The following is a 23272-nucleotide window of genomic DNA, read 5'->3' as shown; positions in this document are numbered from 1 at the left end:
GAAAAACTTGCTAATCTTTTGATAAAAAAAGTTACACATTACTAACTGGCACAAATATTAGAACCATACTATGAAACCCCCATTAGTTTATACCTATTTTTACTCACAAAATTGTCTACTTTATCAAAAGAAAAAATGTATTCATATATTTTAACCCACTTGTTGGATCACTTTGTCAAGATGTGAAATTATTCTAAACTTAACAGATGGAATAGAAACATGTCTTCTTTTAAGACGGCTCCTTGGTATAAGTCTTTTTTTTTTTCTAATACATGTATAGGATTTCGCTTTATTTTTTTTGTAAATGAACTTTATCATATACTTAAAAGAAAAATGAAATAAAAAAATGGATTTACCGTTCATTTAAGCTCAAAATATGCCTACGGGAGTAGCATACATTTTTGTGAATGTCCTTTTTTTCTGTTGAACTAATAGGAGAAATAAAGGTAATATCGAAATAAAAAAATAACCTAATTACAGAAATCGCTTAAATTTTACAATTATTTAGTTTATGTTCAGCTTTTTTGAAAACAATAATAATCAAGAATGTGTCCTCAGTACACGAATGGCCCACTCGCACTTTCATTTTCTATGTTCAGTGGACCGTGACATTGGGATAAAAACTCTAATTTGGCATTAAAATTAAATAGATCATATCATAGGGAACATGTGTACTAAGTCTGAAGTTGATTGGACTTCAACTTCATTAAAAACTACCTTGACCAAAAACTTTAACCTGAAGCGGGACAGATGGACGGACGAACGGACGGACGAACGGACAAACCGACGCACAGACCAGAAAACATAATGCCCCTCTACTATCGTAGGTGGGGCATAAAAATGTAGGTCACCAATGAGTTAAAAAAGATATTTCAAATTTAATGCCAAAAAATGGCATTTTTGCACCAAAGGGAGATAATTTGGAGTTTTTTCAATGATATAAACATTTTAAAAGTCAACTGGGGCCAAACCGAATCGATTTTTTGGGTTGATTTTTGTACCATATTGTAAAGTAATAACTAATAGTGTAATGAATAAAATTTGTAATGAAAAAATAAAGGTTTAATTTTTTGCTGAAATTTTTGTACCCACGAGCCACCTTAATGACAGTATCTTGTCTTCTTTTTTTGTTTATTTGTGTTGTTCGAGTTGCTGTCTCATCAGCATATTCCACATTGCTTATATAAACACCCACCTGTATCCATTCATCAAAAGTTTCTAGTAAGGTGAATGGGTCACCATGGTCTGATTCTAGTGGTTTTCTTGCTTCCTAAAATATAAAACACTTATAAATAAGGATTGGAATAATCATATATATTCATCTTGATTTTGTATAAAATGCTAACTTGCTTTAATACAGATATTTTAAGGACTATTCTAGAACATGTAGACAACACTTTATTTACCCCACCATGTATAATTATTATATTTATTCGCTTCAATCCCTATAATACTTAGAGAAATAAATTCAATGTGTTGTTTTACACTCACATATTTTTTTTCCTGCAAAAGCCCTTGAGAGGATTTTGGCAAACCCTATTTGGTTTAGATCAAAAGTTTAGGAGTATTTATTCAGAAGACTCATTGTAAAAGTATACTCATCAAGCAAAGCAATGTTAACAGAGGTAAAGGTCATTACAATTTTTCTGAACTTTCAAACATTTCTCCCATTTGGTGCAAATTTTTCAAATCAATTACTGTAAATTCAAAAATTATTGCTTGCATTTATTAGTGTGATTTTGTCATCTCAAACTCAAATGCGATTGTTATATTTGCGATATTGCCAAAAATCCTGTTTAATTCATGTAAAGAATTTCAAAATGCCAGTTAAAATTATTGCGATTATAACCCTGTCTCATTTTTCGCAATAATAAAAACATTGCAATAATTTCTGAATTTACAGTATTTTACAAAAAAATTGTTTTTAATTTTGTTGCCAATATTAGATCAATTTAATTTTCACTTATTTTGTCCTATTCCTCTGTTATTATAGATGATACTTAAGGCAATGTGTATAAAGACAACGGTTCAGCCATAACCTTTAATATACAGCTAACATATTTCCTCCTAAGACGACGTCACTGACAATACAATGTCAGAAATGGACAAGTACAATAGTACAGAAGTTATGTCCCCTCAACAATCTCAAATAATTTTCAGCTTACGAAAAGCAAAATTTATGCTTCCCTAGCTGAAAAACTTTGACTGCAATCATATATTATTTTCTTCCAGTACAAAACATGTATAACCATAACTTTATATGAAATAAATAACACAATCTTACCATAGCATTCCTATCAACGTAAGCTCTATTTGTAAATGGTGACTGAACACTCATAGCTGCTGCTATTGATAGTACGGCATCTATCATCTGCAATAAAATGTATTTATCCAAAATTAATAATAAGTACAGAGATGTGGTGGGATTCCTTATGAGGCAACGTTCCACCAGAGACCAACTGGCATCGATTAAAGTATTGGTCAGTCACAGTTTGGTGTTAAACAATGAGCAAAACCCATACCATATAGTCACCTATAAAAGTCTTAACATGAAAATATGTGTGACAATTCATAAGTAAAAAGTGACAGCCTAATCTAAGCCAAAACAAAAATGGGAAAACAAGTATGACAGACTGCAACCAACAACAACCACTTGCAAAAAGCAAATGTTCCACATTCTATGATTTCTTATCTATTCAAAATATCAACAAAAATTAATATGGAATTACACAAATTCTTTAAAAACTAATTTTAATGAAATTTTTTGTTTCAAAGTAAATTTTTCATCTCAGCTAGGGTAAACTTCTTCATATTTTTTCGAAGTACTAATGTTATTTTAAATTAAATTGAAATTGAACTGTGGCAAACATTTTATTTAAGGAATGACTGTAATATTTTTTCTGTCTGAAGAAATAACATTAAAAATGTGGTGCACACTGAATAACCAGCGTAGCGGGATATTTAAAGTGTGCACCACATTTTTTGTGTTATTTCAAATAGGCAGAAAAAAATATTAGTCATTTCTTATAATTTAATTCTTTAAAAATCCATTTTAAACCGGAGTAAATCAGGAAAAAATGTTGTTGACGTCACGGTCACATGACAAAATTATGTCTATGGGCTGTAAGCAAAAAACCAACGTCAGCCAATCAGAATACGCGTTACATCCGAAATTAAATTATTTTGTAATAACACAATTTTCGACATCCATTTGCATATACATTGCGCCACAGTTCCGGGATATTCCACACTCCGGCACCAGAGTCTTTCCCGTACCAGGAAGAAGACGGTATCAATTTACATTTTACTCATATCATCACTGGTACATATTTACTAAACAATTTTAGTATTCTGCAAAACTTACATGAAATATAGAACCCATGATTAACATTTTACCAATAACAACATCCACTGGTAGCCTTGATAACATATTACCAATCGGTGTTAATGTCTCATCGTCTTTCATAGCTCCCTATAAAATATACACCATGAACTGTATTGTACAGAATATTTGTTGGATTTCTGAAATTCTATTGAGTTACTGTATACTGGTACTAAGAAATCACTACTTGATTACTTTTATCATTGTCATCAATAAAGTGTGTTGGAGATTTCTGTGTTGATGACAGAACTTAGATAGCTTTTTCATAGTGTTTAAGGGTCGCTAGGTCATTAACATATACCCTACTGCATCTCTTTCAATTGATAATTCTTATGCATAAAATCTGAATGTGAAAATAAACAGCAAAATATAAAATTTTGTAATAATCATCAACATTATAATGCAATAAATCAAATTAGTTGGAAAAAATATTAACGCTTACTTGTTCTTTGAGAAATATAATTGCATTTTCAATACTAGTTATGTCTGGTGCCTCTAGAAATGGAAATCTGAAGAAAAAAACGAAAAAAAAACCATAAGATTAGGAATTGTAAGTAAACCTTGAAATATGAAAAGATTAGCCATAATCATGATATTGCTATAATTGTCCATTGCTTAGACCTTCTGCTTTAAGCACATATAATAAATATCATAAGTATTTTTGTTAGTGGTTCCCTTTTGTTATATCTTTAATATATGTTGTGTCATTTATGAAATTAGTTATTGATGGTAGATCTTCAATAGGTGATTTCCAGTTTTCATGTAGAACGTCAGTGGTTTTATCTAGGTACATCAGCTGCCTTCGCCAAAATAAACTGGCTGCCATGTTATTTCAAATTGTGCTGAAAGTGGTGTTAAACATAACAATTGATCTTTGTTAACAAAATTCACTCTAATCTTTCAAGACACAAGGTAAGTACTATGCCTATTTTGTACAGCTTAACAGATTGTAAATAGAGACTGTATTTTGTGGAAGACTATATGTTTACATTCAGTTGTCTTCTGGTTGGATGTGTTGCTTGGTTGCAGTCTACTTCCCTATACCCATTATTTTTTATTATTATTTTTTTTTTTCATTCTTATTTGATTCAAATTTAACAACATTTAAGTTTCTGATGTCCTTTATATATTAACACACTTACTTCCTAGCATCAGGAAGACCCATGGAGACCATCTGTAGGATAAGGGCGTCCAGAGGGACCCTCTGTATTTCTGGGGTAGCATATTCTTGGAAGGCATCATAATCTGGACTGTCATACAGTCTGTAACATACACCTGGTCCAGTTCTACCTACAAATCAAATATCATATCCAAAGTGATAACGTTAACACCTAGTCCTGTTTTACCTACATAATTATTTAGCACCTATGTTCATGATAGTAATTCATAACTTGTACTAGGCCCTGTTGCATTATGTGGTTGTCACTGAGACAGGGTAACATAATATATGACAATGAAAATTGAATATTTGAAAAGGTTTGTTACCCAAGGTATGTATAACCTCAAAATAAAGTTTTAAGTAAGATCATAATATAAAATATGTGATTTCAAAGAACCTAATTTGCCAGTTTATATTATTCCTTATTTCAAAGACTCAAAACCAAATGAAAATTAAAAAAACATAGTTATTGAGTGTGTTTTATATATGCTACGCTTTCTTTAAACTCTGTTAGATAGGTGTCTCATTGGCAATCATACCACATTTACTTCATTGTACTTATTTTCATACTAAAATGGTAATTTTTTAAACTTGCTCAGAAGTACAACAACTGGTGTTGAAATCTTTCTATGCATATGGATAGACACAGAAAAGGGAAGAAACATTGACATACCAGCTCTTCCTTTTCTTTGTTCAGCACTTGCTCTACTGATCCAAAATTCTTGTAATCTTTGCATTTTATACTTTGGGTCAAAACTCATCTCTTTGACCTATATCAAAATTTAAAACATGTCTAAATGATTTCAGAACAAAATGAAATACCATAGTTAATGCTGTTGTATCAAACTTGTTCATGATTTCAGATACTATTTTAGAAACATTTTTAAAGACAACTTACATGAAAAATCAACTACATATGGTACCTCATAAAATTAATATTTCTAAATTATTTAAATATGAAAAGAAGCATGCACAAATTAAATCTAACACTGTTACACATTCATTTTGCCACTTCATAATTACCTTAATCTTGACTTTTTAAACCATTTTGAAATTCATACAAATGTAATTTAAACAAGCATCCTCAAAACATCTAATGAATCGAATTTGTTGCTTTGATTAAGTTCTTTTTGACAATAACTCCAGAAAATTGTTTCAGACACAGAAAATAATAAAGTGTTATTTTTTTTATTGTTTTACCATCTTAAAAAGCTTTGAGTTGAAATAAATCACTTTTAAAGTGAATACAAATTAAAATTATTTAAATGGAAAGTTACTTGATATTTACTAAACTCTAAAAATGCAACAAAAACCAAAAACTGACCAAAAAAAACTAAGCTTACTTTTCCTGAATCGACTATAAATCTAACTCCATCTATTGTTACAGATGTCTCGGCTATGTTTGTAGATACAATACATTTCCTCACTCCTTCTGGGGAAATATCAAACACCTAGGAATACAAATCAGAAACTAATTGTAAAAAAGAACCAAAACTATAAATTTTGGAGACATTTTCATTGGACAATCTCTTTTCTGTAGAAGTCATAAGCTCAAAAATTGCCTATTTTCCAATCACATTTCTGTGATTAAACAAGAGGTTCTTTAAAAAGTGTCAATCCCCTAGGTTCTTGTGTATCTTCATCAATAGAGGCTAAGCCACTCTTCAATAATGACTTTTCAATGTAGACTAGAACAGAATTCATGACAAAAATCTCTTTTTGTTGATCTTGTATTGCTGATCATTTTTTCTGTTTACAGTATTTCTTATATCTTTTAAGATTTTGCCTAAGCATAAAAAAGGGAAAACAAATTGTCATTCAAAAGCAACTTCTCCTATAAAGAGTCATTTTAGTCATGTGTTCTATTTTTAGCAATGTCAGCCATGATAGTAAGCAGGCCAGGTCTTGAAGAAAATTTTAAAACAGGATATGGAAGGAAGATTGTGTCAAAGTTTAGTTCCAATTAACCCAATAGTTTCAGAGGAAAAGATTTTTTTTTAATGTATTGGACGACAAAGGAATTTGACAATTAGAGAACTATTGTCTCACTTGGCACTTTGGGTCAGGTAAGTTAATTAGGGAAAATCCATAAAAAAAGTACATTTCATAGGGATCAATTCAATATTTGATCGTCATATCTTTTTAGAATTTTCCATCGTGATCATAATTGCACTTTAAACTTTTGATCTAGCTACTATAATTATGGAATGAAATATCCAAGAACTTTTCAAAATGTTGAAGTCATTCAAGGGTCAATAACTCTGACAGATACAGATAGACATTTTAGTAAAACTTTCAAGGTACATTCCCATTTGCTCAATTTTTAGCCATGCTCGCCAGGTTGATAGATATAATTGGACTAAAATCAAGGTCTTGGTAAAAGACAGCAGATAAATTTTGAATTTTATCCATAGAGAGGTTTAAGAGAAAGATTTTTTTAAAGAAAAATCAACACACACTGATGGTAGAAGGATGAAAAATGATGTCAATAGCTCTGACAACATTGCCACAGTGTCACAAGAAGCATAGTGCATTAGTTTAAATTGGGTTGAGGTAAGGACAAAATAGTTACTTAACAAATTTACATCGTAGGGCTAAATTAATGTTCAATATCATTTACATTTTTCATTTTTCTTGTGACAGGAAAGATATGTAATACAATTAGTTGAATATTATTCCCCTTTTATTCTAGTAGATGAAAATACCACATAACAAACAAAACACTTTTCTAGATTTATAGAACCTTCATCAGAAACATTCAAACCCAAATAAAGGCAAGGACGTAAAATACCTGAGGAGCTATAGCTTATTGATTGAAAGGGAGCTGAAAATGATACCAAAAAAAACTGTGTGATTAAAAAAATTTATACATATGTATTCTTAAGTTTCAATAGGCTGAGCTGAGAAAAAGTCTAAAAATCAACAACTTAGGTTAAAAACTTGTGCTATTTTTCTAAAGATAAAGTTCTCAAATATTGCAAACAAAATTTGGCATGCATTTATTATTGGATTATCAAACAGAAGAATGAAATATAAGATTACTTTTTGCAATTTAAGGTATTGCTGTTTACAAGTCATGATTTAAATCTACTGTTATCAGTACTTTAAACTTTGAAGGATAAAACTTTATTTGTTATTTACCCATAAATATATCATATGACCTAATCTGTATACTTTATCAGTGAAATTTATCTTAAAATGAGGTAGATCCCATTATTTTGAGCAACATAGTTTAACAGGTCTTATTACAAAAATGGCGTTATCTCATTCTATAGGGAAAGCACAGACTCCAGCTGTGTGTCAGTTCTGTGAAGAATCACCAGAGATTAAGTGGAAGTGTATTAACTGTGAATTATTTCTATGTCGACTGTGCTGTTCAAAGATACATAACAAAAGTAAGGCTTCTATGGAACATGAAATTATAAATTTAAAAGATTTTGAAGCAGAGGATCTAGCTACCTCAGTGCGAAAAGTGAATCTTGAGAACATGATATGTTCAAAGCATAGTAAACAAAAGTGCTTTGTTTACTGTAACGAATGCAGGGTGCCTGCTTGTTCTAAATGTTTAATGGAACCTCATACACTGCATAACTTTAAACCTCTTGATGAAGTGTATAATGACATTCTCTCTGAAATGAAAGACTTAATAATCAAATTTGAATCCCATCTTAAATTTTTAAGAAACGAAAAGGACAAGCAAGAAAAAATGCTTTTTGAGGGTGAAATAAATTTTAAAGAAACTAGGGATATAATTCTGCAAACTGAGAAAGAAATGAAAGAGACAATTTCAAAATATGCTAAGGACATATTACTAGAACTTGAAGCAAAATGGAAACCAAATGAAAACCTGATCAAGACAGAACTTTCTTCTATAACAAAGGATGAGAAGGAGATGGAAACCAGAAAAAACAATCTGAACCAAGTTCTTCAGTCTCATCAAGTGGCAGACATTTTCTCTATGAGTAAAACCTTTGATAGGTCAATGCCAAAGTATTCAGTTAAACAGATAAAACCAAATAAGTCAAAGTTCATTCCAGGGAATATGCATGTGAAACTAGGAAGTCAGATGTTTGGTGATCTCAATTCAGTTCCAGACTTTAAGTTTATAGACACTTATCAAAGTAATAAAGGAAATGTGACAAATAATATCTTATTATGTGATGACAATACTGCATTCATATCAAGTTTTAACAGTCAAATATTGCAAAAAGTTAAATTTGAAAATCATAATACCAACGTAATGAGAGAAGTTAAGATAGCAGTCTTTGATATGGCATGGAAAAAGGATGGAGAAATACTTATATCATCTGCAAAAAGTGATTTATACTTTTATACAAAAAATGAACAATTAAAGACATTTAAGTCCTTTTCTCCCTTATCAACTTTAGGTGTGCATGTAACAAAAGATAATAAGATAATAGTAAGCTTGATAGAAATTCGTTCTCCCTTTTTGAAAGACCTTACCAGAAGACTTGTGGTTCTGAACCAGGATGGTGACATACAACATAATATTGAATATGATAAAGACAATCAGAGAATGTTTACATATCCTGGTAGAATCAAAACTTTAAATGATAAGATAGCAGTTTTAGATACTGTAAACGAAGAATTTGAGGGGAGGGTTGTCATGATAGATTATAGGGGACATCTACATTGGACCTACAATGGTTGTTATAATAACAATACTGACCAAGTTATATTTTATTCAAGAGATATTGCAATAACTTCAACAGATAAAATTTTAGTTTCTGAACTTTACTATTGTATACATGTATTAAATTCTAATGGGGATGCTATTGTATGTAAAAATGTAAAAAGCTTGGGAATAGAATTACCTTTTAGCCTTGGTCTTGACAAAAAGGATTTTTTATGGATTGGGTGTAAAAAACTTAAAGATGATAAAAAACAAAAGGTTAAGATAAGCTGTATTAAGCTAACTTAACTAAAAGTACATATATCTTTCAAGAGAGAACAAAATATGAACTCTAAAGGGCCAAACAAAATATAAATTCTAAAGAGCCAAACATCTTTTTATTAAATCTCAACTTTTTCATACCTAGAGTTGGAAAAAGACATATTTCCGACATTAACAATAGTCAGTCACAAACAATTCTTTGGATATTATTTTCAGTTACCGTAAATTCAGAGATTATTGCAATTTTTTTATTATTGCGAAAAATGCTTCAGAATTGTAAACGCCATAATTTAAACTCCCATTTTCAAATATTTTGTATAAATTAGATATGATTTTTTATCAAATTCGTAAAAATTAAAATCGCATTTAAGTCTAGAATGACAAAATTGCAATAAATTCTGAATTTACAGTAGTCATTAGTTCTAAAAATCAAGATTGTGACATATTATAAGATGGGTACTGTGTGTCTTTTTAATAGTTGTTTTTTGTGCTTTGTGTACAGCCCTTTACAACTGAATGATCTTTATAGTTTGTTCTGATACAGTATAAGATTGCAGGCCAAAAGTTTCACTGAATATTTTAGAAATAAGTTATGGTAGGCATAAAGTTATATTATTTTGATGTGTTCCCCATGTTTGTAGCTTATTGCCTAGTTTTGTATTTTTTAAATTAAACTATAACTATTAAACATTGGTACACTACAGAGGTGGATTCAGAGGAAGGTCGATGTCGATTATATAGGAAATCCCTTAAGCATGACTGGAACAGGGCCCCTCTTAGGCAGTTAGTATCCCCTCTATTTTATGAAAATGTCTGGATCCGCCACTGAACAAACTCTACATCCTTACACTTACAGTTATATGACGTGTATTATTGTAGTTAGTATAAGAAGTTGTTTTAGCCAAAAATATCATCAATAAATTATAAATTATTTTATTATAGGTTTCAATTTTTTTTTCATTCAACAGATTTGGTTTCACTTCTTAAAATGCTTTATTTATCAATGTCTATCTTATTGATAGTTTAATTTTTTTTAAGATCAATAGGACATTACCCTCCCCTATAGGGATCGTCCCTCATTAATATATCACAAGCTGATTATGTACTATTTTAAGCATATCAGTTACAATCATCTTAAGTCAAAGTTACAATCATCGTTGAATAAAATAAATAGAAGTTATCATCATCATCGTTTTTTGTATCATGATTTTCGTTCTCCATATTGCTTTTCCTTCATGTAGGAAAAAAGCTTTCAATGGCAATGCTTATAAAGATGTTTCTTGACATAATAAAAATCTGAAAATAAGCTGTTAAATGGAGAAATCAGCCTCATAAAATTTCCCTGAATTTGTGTCCACCATATTGGGGTGATCGTAATTGCAGTTACAATCATCACCTTGACACCAGTGAAATATGATATCAAATTAAAAATATGTAGTTATTTGTTATTCAGTTGTTTTTGTGGATAACAGCAAATTGTTACTATTTGTAAAAATAATGTATAATAAAATAGTTGATCTAGTTGTTCACAATACAACAGTATTTGCTGAAGTTAAAGTTTGAGCAATGATGTCGATATTGCTTGACGAACAGTGATCATTAAATTATTGTAATAAAGAAATCTGTCATACAACAATATTTTTATTGATATATCTATTTTGTTCTGTAATATTTTTGAAATATTTTTATTCTGTAGATTTTGGTATTAAACAGAATATATATCTAAAGTCATTTTTTGTTTTTATTATACTGATTTTAAAGAGAACCTACATAATGGGATAATTGTGCAGTTGATATTACCATGGAAATATCAAAATAATACTTCCTACAGTCCTATATTATATAGTTTTCTTATTTTGCCACAACATATTTATGCTTTTGTAATAAAGTTTCATTGATTTTATTGTTTTGTTTGCACTCAAGATTTTGTATACAGTTATTTGAGGTTAGATGATTTTCCCAAAATAATTTATTTTGAATAGACCATTCATGTCATGCATGTACCATTTATTAGTCTACTGATCAAGATAGTCCAGAGAACCATGATGTATTCTGAAGGTATTTTCAATTTGATTCTACAGAAGGTGTCAAGGTGAAAAGTAAAATAGCCTTCCAAGACATCATAATTATTTGGAATACCATTTGTGAGTAAAAGGAGGACAATTGATATCTCAAAAACTGGTTTAACCCAGCTGTCATATATTTATGTGTCCTTCCCAAATCTGGAACCTTGCCAAAAATTTCTTATATCGTATATCTAATTAATTTGGGCTATTTGCAGGTTTTGATAGAAGGTCTTGATAGTTTCTGTTTAATTCATTTACATCTATAGAAACTTTTATGGAAAAATTTAAGGTTTCACATGACCTCTAAGAGTCTTACTGTCCTTTGCCTTTGGTTATTTGAGTCATAGTTTTTCTTTTTCATTGATGAATGCCCTACATTCAATGTATTCATATTGAAAAACTCTATTATTAAAAAGCTGAATTGATATATATTTAAAAGTCTGGATTTCATTATCAAAGTCAGGATTATCAACATTTTCAGGTACTTGAAAAATTTTCTAGGTTGAAATTATCAAAATAAAAGTAGAATGTGTCTGAGGACATGAATGCCCTTTCTCAATTTATGGAATTTTCAAAGTTAAGGTAACACGATACCGAATGACGTTACGCCATGAGTTATCGTTCCTGGCGTTATCGAATAACGTTCACACATAAAAGCCAATGCAGCGGGTTTTGTGTGACATTTTTAACGGTAACTTTCCCTAGATGCAGAGTGCCGAGAGTTTTGATGCAATACGTAGCGGTTATTTGACATAGATTATTTTATCGTTTACCGGCAATCATTCTGCTCATTGTTAATCTTTAAAAAGTATAACTTTACTTTTTAAATATTCTGTTTCTGTGATATTTAAGCATCTGCACGCTTTATCTATATATTTCTTATGCATAACATACACAGTTTTATCACTTTATTTTTATTCTTGGTATAGATATCAGGAAGATGTGGTGTGAGTGCCAATGAGACAACTCTCCATCCAAATAACAATTTATAAAAGTAAACCTTCGTTGAGTTTTGCAATAAGTACTTATTCATGATTCACGCCGTATCCCCATGAAATTTTGTTTTGAAAGTAGAAATCTAATTTATAGAAGCTTAGGATGATGTGTGAAAAAAACGGGGAATTTTACAACTATCAATTCGTTTTAAAATGGTCATCAAAAACACAGCTCGGACAAAATTGAAATTTATTTGGATGAGAATACGGATATAATTAGGGGGAAAAAGCACAATACAAGCAGACGTTGAAAATGATACAGAAAATAGTTAGTTTGTATGGAATGTAAAAAAGTGGTTATTTAGCCGAATAACTTTTCCTGTGTTCCATGTGTAAACAGTCTCTGAAATTCATTGGTCTGTACAGAGTAAATTCGATATAGTTTTGGAAATATTTTAAAATAAAGTGCCAGCTTTAAAATCGTATAAACCAGGTCTACTCAGGACGGACAGCAACATCGGAATGACGCATTAGAAAGTTAACGAAGGCTGAGAAATACATGGGCACTTGATTCGGCAGAAATAAAATAACAAAATTCAGGTTCCGTTACAGTCTGAATAAAGCCAGCCCCGAGTATCCACTTGCGTCTACAAACGCAAGTTGATAGTTGGGGCTGGCTGTAGTCAGACCGGTTCCGTGTTCCCTGATTCTGTTATAATTTTTTTTCTCGAAATTTACATGCAAACGACTGACTTTTTATTATTCAAACGGCAAGAGACTGTAAAAAAGCTAGATCTTGAAATCATTTACATTTTATATTCGTGTTAATGAAATATAAGGAGATGTGGTAAAATTTCCAATTAATCAACTTTCCACCAAAGACGACATGACGGAAGTGCTAGCCTTCTTACATTGCTACTACATTTCAGATCTCCAAATTATCATTCCATTATTTGAACTGCATATTCAAAAATATGCATTGTCACCAAATTACTTATAGAGCACGTGTCATCATATTGTTTAACATTTGTCCGTTCGACCGTTAATCCCGCACTTAGTATATACATGTATAGGGTTAATTCAGCTAATCATTTAGGACTACAGTTGTTTTGCTTCAGCTTTAAAACTATGTACCTGGTGTTACTACTCATATTATAGGTGCGCATATCGTCTGGATTTTACTTTTTGTTTCATGACAGGTTGCTGGATTAGGCATTTTGATAAAATACAAAGGCACACGGAGTACAGACTCCGGCTTACATCTGATACAGGTTGAATTTCAAGCTGGAACTTTTAAATTTCGAAGTTGTTTTACTTATATAAAGAATGCATATATGATCTCAAGCTTTGTTATGTAAATATTTTTTCACAAATGACAGAATGTTGAACTTTGAAATTTGAATGTGAAATTTTGCATAGTTTGCTAACCCGAATAATTCAGTCCCTCCCCGTAATCAATCTCTCCTACTTACTTAATGTAGTAAGCGGAATATAACGACTGAATTATTCGGGTTAACAATTTGCAAGGTTTGTCCGACTTGCTGAGCAAACAAGTAACACGTTTACACCACGCAGAGTTCACTATACTACATGTATTGTATGTACAAAGTCAAGAATATGACAGCTGTTTATCATTCTATTATAATAATTGATGTTTTTCAGTGTTTGATTTCGTCATCTGATAAGGGATTTTTTCGTTTTGAATTTTTCTTGGAGTTTTGTTATTTTATTTTTTGGAATGTGTATTTTATCAGGATCATTATTTTTCCTCATAATTTTCACAAATAACAGAATGTTTAATCTTTTTTGACTGATGCATCAAATGTGTCTTTTATAAACAACTGTTTTCAAAATTGTATTGTATCGTCCCGAACATGCATGAACTATTTGCCACTGAACGTTAAACAACCATCAAACCGAGCAATTAAAAAACTGTTAAATGAATCAAATTTTTTTAAAATACTATATTTCTGCATCACGGGATGCAGTGATGATACCACCATTGTCTAATATGATGGAGTTAAAAATCAGTAATTCGGATGAATCTCACGTGAAATGTTTCATTTAATTTTCACGTAAACTTAACAAAAATCTGATTTATGCATGAACTATTATCATAAGATTCACATGGAACCTGTTCACGCAAGTTTCAAGTATGTGCTCGTTTGATGTGAAAATCAGACGATATTAATATTAATTCATATGAGTGAAATTCCATGTGCAGGACAAAATAAAATTATATCTGATTCAGTAGAATTTTATATTGCATTACTAGGAACTTTACGACAGTCGACAGGGGAAATGAAAATAAAATATACTCATTCAGATCCCGACACATATTTTTTTCTCCATTTCTCTGAGAAGGAATAACGTTATATTCCGTACACCATAACGTCACACGTTTTTGGTCAAATTCTAAGCCTATCGACCAACTTTGAAGCCATTTATTTCAAAAACAAGGATGGTGACATATGAGTTTCTATACGTGTATGGATTCACTATGCAATCCTGGATATTATGTTAGTTTTTTGTTTTTCTCCGTATATAAAAAAATAGCCATCCATTCGAAAATCTAAAAAGGTAAGCCGAAAAAAAGGCATTTCCCCTATATACCTAAGTAAATTTGTCGCCAAAATTGACGTTTTCCTATGAAAATTACAAAAAAACAAAAATGGTGACCCCCATTTTTTATTACATATTCCGATGTAACTCGATTCAAAGTACACGTATGCCAAAAATTTTGGAAATCGGGAGATATGCCATTCGGTATCGTGTTACCTTAAAAAAGGAGAATACCTCTAGAAAGTTAATGACTCACATTCCAAATTTGAACTCTGTCTGCCTGTTGTGGTTCTTAGCATTGTGTATGAGTTTCATAACTATACAGAATAATTGACTAACATGAGGAATATTGACCATTTGGTGAACACAAGTTCAGTTAAAAGGTGTTTGGTATGCACATTGCTGTTTGTTCTGGTTTTTGGTGTACACAGTGTTTAATTAAGTCAGGTATTTGGTGTACACAGGGGTCAATTTAGTCAAGTATTTGGTGTACACAAGTGTCAGTTTAATCAAATATTTAGTATATACAGGTGACAATTCTGTCAGATTTCACTGTACAGTCCGGAATGGGGTTCGATAAAATTGCTCCCCTTGTTTATTTCGCTCTCCTGTCAATTCATGTAATTTCGCTACCTCCAATGGTAGACGCTACAACGATGGGTGTCGTCAAGAAAGGTACGATTAAAGGAATCAGCTAGGAATTAGACGATCGCCATTTGTATAGGTGAGTTGTTTAATAGTTGTTGAATTGGGGTAAATGCATGTTTTGGATTAATTCATAATCAGGAATAGCTGGGGAGGAAAGAAACGTGTTGCTACGTGAACCCGGAAAGGCCGAGACGAATTTCAAAAAAAAATCTAGAGACGATCGTTCTGAGTGTGCCACCTACACATTCAAACGTGTACACAAGCACAGTATTCCCTATCTATGAAATGTGTTTTCATAATTATGTGATATAGAGCAAAAAAAGGTAGCAGTTTTTTGTGTCGTGTTGTTAAGCATTTCCAGGGGAGATAATGTTATTTTTCACGGTGTGTTTGATAGGTTTGTTACATTGTAACATTATATAATACACACTCATAAAGTGGATTAAAATAGCCTCTCACACTCAATTAACTGAATTTCAATTAATCTATTTACCGTAGTGCTTTTATATAAGACTTCGGAGGTTCATATCATTAATATTCAACGTTTTTATACCAGATTTTTTTTACTATTGTTATTGAACGGTTCATAATAAAAATTTTAAAAAATCCGATAAAACCGTTGAATGTAAATGACATGAACCTCAGAAGTCTTATATAGTGTCCTTTAATATAAGACTGGAGGTTCATATCATTTACATTCAACATTTTTTATCGAATTTTGTTTTTACTTTCAATGTTGAACGGTTCAACGGTTCAACATTGGTAGTTAAAAAAAATCCGATAAAAATTATTGGTTCAACATTGATAGTAAAAAAAAATCCGATAAACATGTTGAATGTAAATGATATGAAACTCTGAAGCCTTACATTATTGGACTATCGTTTATTAGTTCTTTATTCTATCTTAATGTTTTTTTGTGGTGTATATTACACACAAAAAAGGGGGGGCCGCCATATTTTAAATCTCAATTATCTCAAAAAGGAGGTCCATGACCTATCAATATTTTTAGCTTATTTTTATCCTTAATTGATGCTCTACCAGCTTATAATATCAATTTTTACTTCTTAATTTATTAATTTTTACCTTACCTCACCTAAGTACATCCTTAAATAAAAATTGTCAAAACCATATGGTTTGAACTACAGCTAGTAAACGTATTCCATTATGTGCAGGCTCTGAATGTGCAGGTGGGAAATTTAATTATGCATTCTAATTTCTTTAAAAATGCTAAAATTATCATTGATATCTTTAACTTTCGTTCATTTCAAGTATTTTCTTGAAGAAATAACGTGAAAAGAGCTACTTACGCTCAATCATGCTTTGTAAACGTACACAGATTTTACATATATGTCACTGGTCCATGCTTTACCCTTATCAAGTCAACACCAGGTATTAGGAAAATGTGATTTTCAAAACGAAAGTAAAGTTTTAGACAACCTTATTTTGCACAAATAAAGAGTCTAAGGCAGATATAAGTATGCCGATGTTGTACAGTTAGAATGGTGCACTGTCAATTTAATAGTTTATGTCAGAGTATTGAATTTATTTCAAAGTAAAGTTTAATATAGGTTTTCAATCATTGGGATGGCCAACTGATTACCATAATTGCCTTTTGTTATTTAGTGTAAAGGATCAAAATCAGGATAAAACATAAAATGTCCGGCTGGCTCAAATATTTTTTGGAAGCCTTGGTTGCATCTATCATTTATCAGCATTTTAGTGCCATTAACATCACTACCATACTAAAGGCACCAACATTCGGATAAAGGTTAGTAACATTTAGTCTTGGAAGGTATTTTTTTATTTAAAAGTTAACCACGTCAAATTGAAGAACAAGAAATGTCAATTACAAGTGATGGGAATAGATCAGATTGGCTAAAGGAGTAAAAACAAAATCATACAATTTCAATGATTGCTTCCTAGAACATGTTAACTACAGTCTGTGCCAAACTGTTTTATGGTTTGTCTGACAGAAAAAGAAATTTGAACTTTTCCACTATATATTCAACCCAAAAATCATAAAAGTTTTGTCCGTCCGAATGATTTTTTGTCTGACATTTTGTTGGTCAGACAGAGTTTGGGAAACACTGTTACTACTAAGTACCAATTATCTACATAATAAATCTATCAATCACCTTATCCTGTTCATCCACAGACAGTGCACTGTGTAGAGGCAGTATGATCCATCTCTTGGTATTTGTAGCATATATCTTAGCTGCTTCTACTACTGACATAATTTCTGACATACCACTTAGAAATATAAGTAAGTCACCTCTCTCTTTTTCTGGGAACTGAAAAAACATAATTAAACCAGATGCTCCGCAGGGCGCAGCTTTATACGACCGCAGAGGTTGAACCCTGAACGGTTGGGGCAAGTATGGACACAACATTCAAGCTGGATTCAGCTCTAAATTTGGATTGTGATTAAATAGTTGACACAGCATAGGTTTCTGACACAGAATGAATGTGTTCTAATGAACTTAAAATTTTTGTTTTCTCTTAGAGCAATTCACTATGCTGTTGAATATTAATCCTCTCAAAAAAATGTTTGAAGAAATTTTCTTTTTTATTTATGAAATTTCAAATGAGAAAAATTGAACCCAATTTTTTTAATCACATCCCCCTTTCCCTTATTCCAAAACTAATCTCAATTAAAATTTCTAATGGAGTTTGCAACAATAACTACTCATTTAAATACATCATAAAATATTAAGATGTAAAAAAACTGCTTGTTATCACTGAATGGTAAAGATTATTTTAATTTATCAGTTGGTAGTAAAAACTGAATATACATTGTATATTGTATATAACAAAGATTTAAGTTGATTCTGGACAAAGAAAGATAACTCCAATTAAAAAAAAATCTTGCTATTGCACAATATTTTGCAATTAGATATTTCTTGCTTACTATTCTGGACAAAGAAAGATAACTCTAATTAAAAAAAAATTTGCTATTTCACAATATTGTGCATTTAGATATTTCTTGCCATTGAGCAATACTGTGCAATTGAAAAGACTTGCTATTGCACAATACTTAATATAATAATTTTAGATCCTGATTTGGACCAACTTGAAAACTGGGCCCATAATAAAAAAATCTAAGTACATTTTTGGATTCAGCATATCAAAGAACCCCAAGATTTCAATTTTTGTTAAAATCAGACTAAGTTTAATTTTGGACCCTTTGGACTTTAGTGTAGACCAATTTGAAAACAGGACCAAAAATGAAGAATCTACATACACAGTTAGATTTGGTATATCAAAGAACCCCATTTATTCAATTTTTAATGAAATCAAACAAAGTTTAATTTTGGACCCCGATTTGGACCAACTTGAAAACTGGGCCAATAATCAAGAATCTAAGTACATTTTTAGATTCAGCATATCAAAGAACCTAACTGATTCATTTTTTGTCAAAATCAAACTAAGTTTAATTTTGGACCCTTTGGACCTTAATGTAGACCAATTTGAAAACGGGACCAAAAGTTAAGAATCTACATACACAGTCATGACAGTTAGATTCGGCATATCAAAGAACCCCAATTATTCAATTTTGATGAAATCAAACAAAGTTTAATTTTGGACCCTTTGGGCCCCTTATTCTGTTGGGACCAAAACTCCCAAAATCAATACCAACCTTCCTTTTATGGTCATAAACCTTGTGTTTAAATTTCATAGATTTCTATTTACTTATACTAACGTTATGGTGCGAAAACCAAGAAAAATGCTTATTTGGGTCCCTTTTTGGCCCCTAATTCCTAAACTGTTGGGACCTAAACTCCCAAAATCAATACCAACCTTCCTTTTGTAGTCATTAACATTGTGTTTAAATTTCATTGATTTCTATTTACTTAAACTAAAGTTATTGTGCGAAAACCAAGAATAATGCTTATTTGGGCCCTTTTTTGGCCCTAATTCCTAAACTGTTGAAACCAAAACTCCCAAAATCAATCCCAACCGTTCTTTTGTGGTCATAAACCTTGTGTCAAAATTTCATAGATTTCTATTAACTTAAACTAAAGTTATAGTGCGAAAACCAAGAAAATGCTTATTTGGGCCCTTTTTGGCCCCTAATTCCTAAAATGTTGGGACCAAAACTCCCAAAATCAATACCAACCTTCCTTTTGTGGTCATAAACCTTGTGTTAAAATTTCATAGATTTCCATTCACTTTTACTAAAGTTAGAGTGCGAAAACTAAAAGTATTCGGACGACGACGACGACGACGACGACGACGACGACGACGACGACGACGACGACGACAACGACGATGACGACGATGACGACGCAGAAGACGACGCCAACGTGATAGCAATATATGACGAAAAATTTTTTAAATTTTGCGGTCGTATAAAAACAGTAAGCACATGCATGTCCTTCTCAGAATCTAAAACTAATAACAAAATTATATGCTATTCTGCATAAATAAAGATAGATATTTATACTTTTTGGCACATATGAAACAACTAAGAAACAGGAAGAAAAGGTTTTAAACAAAAAGACAAGTAAAAACATGATCCTGTGAGTTACTTCTACATCATCCTGGGCTTAAAATGCTTTCATTTCAGTGAGTTTCAATTTCTTAGATTGAGGAATACTGTTTTCATGAATACCTGATTGGCACTTTTAACATTACATTCAAACTTTAATACAGAAATTTGTTTTTTGTTGAACATTTAATATTATGTGTTATTCACAGTGAATTCACAGAGCCATTCAAAATTGGATACCTTATGATCAATCAGCTGCATGATCTTGAGATATGGTGAAGGATCTAATCTTTCCGCTTTAGAATCATCTCTCTGTATTGGTTTATATTCTAGTTCTATAGGATATAATCTGCCTGGTACCTGAAATAAAACATACATCTTCTTATTTGTACATGTATAGTAAAGGTAGGAGAGGAGATTAAACCATTTTACAAAAATAATTTAATAATAAAAAACAATAACCTGTATACTCTGAATAAATTATCTAAGGTAAAATGTATTGTGAAAACAGGTGTTTGACCCCGTGGCATGTTTACTGCACTTAGGTTGGTTGTTGTCTTTTTGACACATTCCCCATTTCCATTCATGACTCCTGGTACCTACAACTTACTATAATACACCAAAAATCTATGTCCCAATGATTCAAATGCTCTTTAGTTGAATAGTCTCTTTGTTTTAATTGTGATAATGCATGTCTATATGGAAACAACTATGTAACAATTTTTCAGCAGAATTTGTAACATTGTGAATGGATCAATTTCATTACATAAAAGACGCCTGTAAAATCAGAAGACCAAATATACCTTAATTACAGGTGCATCATCAAAGTATCCACTAAATAAATCAATGTTTATGGTAGCAGACATAAGTACTAGTTTGAGATCCTCCCTATGTTTCAGTAGACACTTTATAACACCTAACAGGAAGTCAGTATGTATGTGTCTCTCATGGACTTCATCTATCACTATCACACTGTACTGCTTCAGATGTTGATCCTCCGACATCTGTCTTAAAAGAAGACCTGAAATATAAATAAAATTCAGAATGTGTCTATAAAGCAAATAATTTGGATTTTCTATTTTGCTTAATCAGCTTTCTATGACCTTTCAATATCTTGAATCTATGTATCGGTTTATTGGTCAATGTCACTGAAAGGCAAACCGGTTTTCAGAGAATTTGTTAATGTACATGATATATATCATTATTTTGTCAAAACAAAACGATCTAAACTTAAACTTAGCTTAACTGCAGTTCTGTGAAGTGTCTGAACTGCTATTATTATTATACATCTTGTTGGTAGTTGAAAATTGATGAACACGGAGCTCAGTATCACGTTTACAGGTAAAACTTATATTTGTGTGATTTTGTTAAATATGAAAATTATTTCAATAAACAGATGTTTAAAGTAACTAAGGGGTACATGTCCAGTACTTATTTTGTATTACAATAAAATCTTTAATCAATTAACAATACACTGTATATTCTAGTACTCTTTCAAATTTTATTCCTGTGATTTCATTTTATGCTAGTATTTAACATACCTTCTGTAAGGAATAAAATTTTAGTAGATCTTGTCTTTGTTTTCTCAAATCTTACCTGAAGAATAAGAAAGGGAGATAATTATTAAAGTACTTCATGCCTCTGACAGAAGCTCAATTTAAGTCATGTTTTGGTTTGTTTGTACAATGATCTATATTTGAAAAAAATAATCTCATCAAGTTATTGTTTACAATTTAAAATACTGTACTGAAAGGTAACAAGTGTGTTATAGTGCTGACACTGTTCAAATCCAGGAGCAAAAAATTAAACAAAAAGAAAAATACTTTTTGTTATATCCACCTGAGTAAGAAGGGCCAAAGAACATGTTGTTTGTTGCTGTATATTTGTTTTGTACATGTTTAATTCTGTCTGGCAGTTTTCTTGTTTCAATTGTTTCACATTGGTCACTTCATAGCCTTATATAGCTTTCTATGAGGTACAGGTTTTGCTTGAAGTTTTTAAAAAACGATTACTTTTAGCCGTCATGAAGAAGCTCAATGAAAATTACATTATATTTTGGAAAAATTGTCTCTTTAATGATGATAATTCAATAAATGGAAATAAACTAAGAACCTACAGAAAATTTAAAGTAAAGTATAACTAGAAAAGTACCTTTTATTGAATTTAGATAAAAATGTTACAAAAAATTATGCTAAAATAAGAATAAGTAATAGTATGCTGGCTGTTGAACATGGTAGATACAACAAAACAGCTTTAGAAAATAGAATATGTCCTTTATGCCATAAAGAGGTGGAAGATGAATTTCATTTTATCATAACATGTTCAGAAATTAATAAAACTAGGATCAAAATGTTTAATGACATTTCTAGTATTGTCCCCAGTTTTAATTCAATGAGTGAAGAAAACAAATTTGATTTTATATTTTCCTGCAAAGAATGTGATATTTTACTTATCATTGTTAACTATATAAGTGAAATGTATAATGAGAGAAACAATTATAATGTCAATATATGAACTGTGTTATTAATGGCTCAACTTATAATGTTATATATATATAAGCATAATATTTGAATTGATAATTTTAAAGAGGAGGCATGCTATCAAAAATAGTATTATAATTAATATTAATAAATCTATATTTTTTTTCTTTCAATGCTACATGTTTGTAGTGTTTAATGTCTATCGTTTTGTAATTCATATGATTGTCTGTCTGTTTGTTTGTTTTTTGTTTTGTATTTTAGTAACAATCCTATTGTTTGGAATTTAGACTAATAAAATTCTTATTCTTGATGTTAAAGACTGTACAGTGACCTGATGTTGCTAAATTCTACATCATTTGGCTCTTTTGGAAAATTGTCTCATGCAATCATTGCAACAACTTTTTATTTTAATATTATCTTTATCAATCATGAAACCGATATGAATCTCCATTGACAGCATTGACTTACTTGATAAGCAACATCTGATCCATATTCATTTAAAGTTTCATATCCTACTCTCTTAGACAGAGATATACATGCTATCCTCCTAGGCTGTGTACAGGCTATCTTTGTAAATCCTGCTTCTAGTAAATACTGGGGAGTCTGAAATAATGTAAAAATAATATACAAAGATAA

The 23272-nt window shown here is 30.9% G+C and overlaps 2 protein-coding genes across 4 annotated transcripts in view; one reads left to right on the top strand and one right to left on the bottom strand.

Moving 5' to 3' along the window:
- Window positions 1-23272, bottom strand: part of LOC143071304 (putative ATP-dependent RNA helicase DHX34) — a 44440-nt gene that overhangs the window by 10704 nt on the left and 10464 nt on the right. For all 3 annotated transcript variants that reach the window (XM_076245534.1, XM_076245533.1, XM_076245532.1), the window contains exons 7-18: window positions 23105-23239; window positions 21698-21752; window positions 20960-21177; window positions 20397-20516; window positions 17803-17958; window positions 5885-5992; window positions 5215-5311; window positions 4525-4672; window positions 3825-3891; window positions 3365-3472; window positions 2285-2371; window positions 1196-1270 (exon numbers count right to left, since the gene is read on the bottom strand). In XM_076245534.1, the coding sequence (XP_076101649.1) occupies window positions 1196-1270; window positions 2285-2371; window positions 3365-3472; window positions 3825-3891; window positions 4525-4672; window positions 5215-5311; window positions 5885-5992; window positions 17803-17958; window positions 20397-20516; window positions 20960-21177; window positions 21698-21752; window positions 23105-23239 (1374 nt within the window). The remainder of the gene's footprint in view (window positions 1-1195; window positions 1271-2284; window positions 2372-3364; window positions 3473-3824; window positions 3892-4524; window positions 4673-5214; window positions 5312-5884; window positions 5993-17802; window positions 17959-20396; window positions 20517-20959; window positions 21178-21697; window positions 21753-23104; window positions 23240-23272) is intronic.
- LOC143070910 (uncharacterized) lies at window positions 7809-11757 on the top strand. The gene is made up of 2 exons (XM_076245010.1): window positions 7809-8929; window positions 11738-11757. Exons 1-2 carry the CDS (start codon window positions 7948-7950, stop codon window positions 11755-11757), a joined length of 1002 nt encoding a protein of 333 aa, XP_076101125.1. The 5' UTR covers window positions 7809-7947.

This window comes from Mytilus galloprovincialis, chromosome 4 (assembly GCF_965363235.1).
Source record: "Mytilus galloprovincialis chromosome 4, xbMytGall1.hap1.1, whole genome shotgun sequence".
NCBI classification, from domain to species: Eukaryota; Metazoa; Mollusca; class Bivalvia; order Mytilida; family Mytilidae; genus Mytilus; species Mytilus galloprovincialis.
This window is presented reverse-complemented; position numbering and strand designations above follow the sequence as displayed.